This window comes from Pundamilia nyererei, unplaced genomic scaffold (assembly GCF_000239375.1).
Source record: "Pundamilia nyererei isolate P.nyererei 1_Seehausen unplaced genomic scaffold, PunNye1.0 scaffold03041, whole genome shotgun sequence".
In the NCBI taxonomy this organism is placed as follows: Eukaryota; Metazoa; Chordata; class Actinopteri; order Cichliformes; family Cichlidae; genus Pundamilia; species Pundamilia nyererei.
In genome coordinates, this window is record NW_005190442.1 from 2,468 (window position 1) to 4,287 (window position 1,820).

Here is a 1,820-nt window from a genome sequence, read left to right on the forward strand (position 1 = left end):
CTGGTCCTTTTGGTTTAAGCTCGGCCCGCCTCAGTGCGAGAAGAAGAAGAGTAATTGCTTCTATTAAGGAGATAGAGTTAAAAGGTAATGGATTCTTTGATTATTACTGATAGTTGTTTCCAGGAGTTGGGTGAAACTGGTTCATCATAATAAGCAAGCGTTGTGGAGGCCAGGAAATGCATGAGTGTGCATGAGGCCACCGGGGCCTTTATTCTCCCGTTAAAGGGAGGTTAGAAGTAATGGACAAATCAGGGAATGACAATGGGAAGGATGCAAATGTGCAGTGGAAGCGCCGTCCGCTGGGATGTCAGACTAATTGCTTTATTTTTCTTCTTCATGGGCCAGGTGCTGCAGCAGCCTTCTCTGTGGGCTACATCAAGGTGACCTGGGTTGTGTGGGGAGAGCTGGCTTTGGGGATGTTCTCAGCTGTAGGGTCAGGTGCTGTGTTTCTGATGGCATTCACGAGCAGCATCTGGGTATGCTACGTCGGTTATGCCATATTTAAATCCTGTTACATGCTCCTCATCACCATCACAACGTAAGTGCATGATAGAATTTCTCCACGCTGCTCCTCTAAATGTGTTTTAAAAGTGACAAGAACAACTTAAAGAATTCATTCAAACTGACTGTTTTGTCAGTTCAATACAGAGGAAAGGATGACAATATTAGTTTAGAGTCAGCTTACTGGTTGCAGTGCCATACAAATCTATTGCAGTCTTAGAATATGTGCTGAATCTCTCATAATTATAAGGACTTTGTCACCGCAGGTTTCAGATCGCCTCTAACCTCTCCATGGAGTGCTATGCTCTGACTTTTGGGATCAACACTTTTGTAGCCCTCTCACTGCAGACCATCATTACAGTCACAGTTGTTGATGAAGCTGCACTGGGGCTGGACATCGTGACGCAGGTACGTGTACAGGCTGTAATTATACTACTGCATATTTGAATGGCAGCACACGGGGATTTAACCTGTTAGCAGTCGGACGTACCGCCCACGGTACATTGGATGGTTTAGGGGACTAATTGGACTGCTAAGGGGTTAACAACAACTCAAAGTCAAGAACCCGATGGCCCCTTCAGCGTTCTGTTGCTTAACTGAAGCACTGAAATGTGAGGACAGAGTGACACCTGGTGGTTATCATTAGCTGTTGCACGCAGGTCTATTTGATGCAGGTGGTTCACTGCCATAGCATAGATAAAATAATTCTAATAATGCTTAGGATTATGTGTCGTCTCTCTGCTCTGCAGTTTATCATCTACGGCAGCTACTATGCTGTCATATCGCTGCTCTTTTTGATCCGAGGAACCTACACCGCCTGTGTGAACAAACCCTGTCTCCGGCACACGGAAGACAAGGAACCTGAGTGTGTGGAGGAGGTGATTGCTGCAGAGCGTCTCTGACCTGTGTCAGTGCCCGACAGGTTTTTGGAAGATTGGAACTAATTTACCTTAAACAGCTGCAAATTAACTAACGAGAGCTTGTAAATATGCTTTTCTTAAACACTACAAACTGTAACATTAAACGTTTATACACTGAAAAGCAAACATTTATGTGTTGTGTATTTTTGCTATCTGCAACCCAGACAGGAAGACAAACAACACAATAAAACAGTTACTTCTGATTGGTATTAAAGTCCAGAGTTTTGGGCGCTTACCTGTTTAATTTATCAAAGTTTTATCTCAGCTTGTGCTCGAGTGTCACCAAGATTGTGTTGCTCTTTGACCAGGTTGCTGATTAACAAAATGCCTAGAGAGTTGTGAGGTATTTTTCCCCCATCACACACTCACACATGAAACAGGAAAGCCAACATGGAGGCA

At 44.1% G+C, this 1,820-nt stretch overlaps 1 protein-coding gene across 1 annotated transcript in view; it reads left to right on the forward strand.

The window, feature by feature from the left end:
- The window catches only part of slc19a3b (solute carrier family 19 member 3b), a gene marked incomplete at its 5' end in the record, with an annotated part of 3,310 nt that extends 1,907 nt beyond the window's left edge, over positions 1-1,403 (forward strand). The window contains 3 exons of the mRNA XM_005755769.1: positions 346-538; positions 768-909; positions 1,251-1,403. Coding sequence (XP_005755826.1) covers positions 346-538; positions 768-909; positions 1,251-1,403 — 488 coding nt within the window. The remainder of the gene's footprint in view (positions 1-345; positions 539-767; positions 910-1,250) is intronic.
- Between the last annotated feature and the right edge of the window lie 417 nt (positions 1,404-1,820).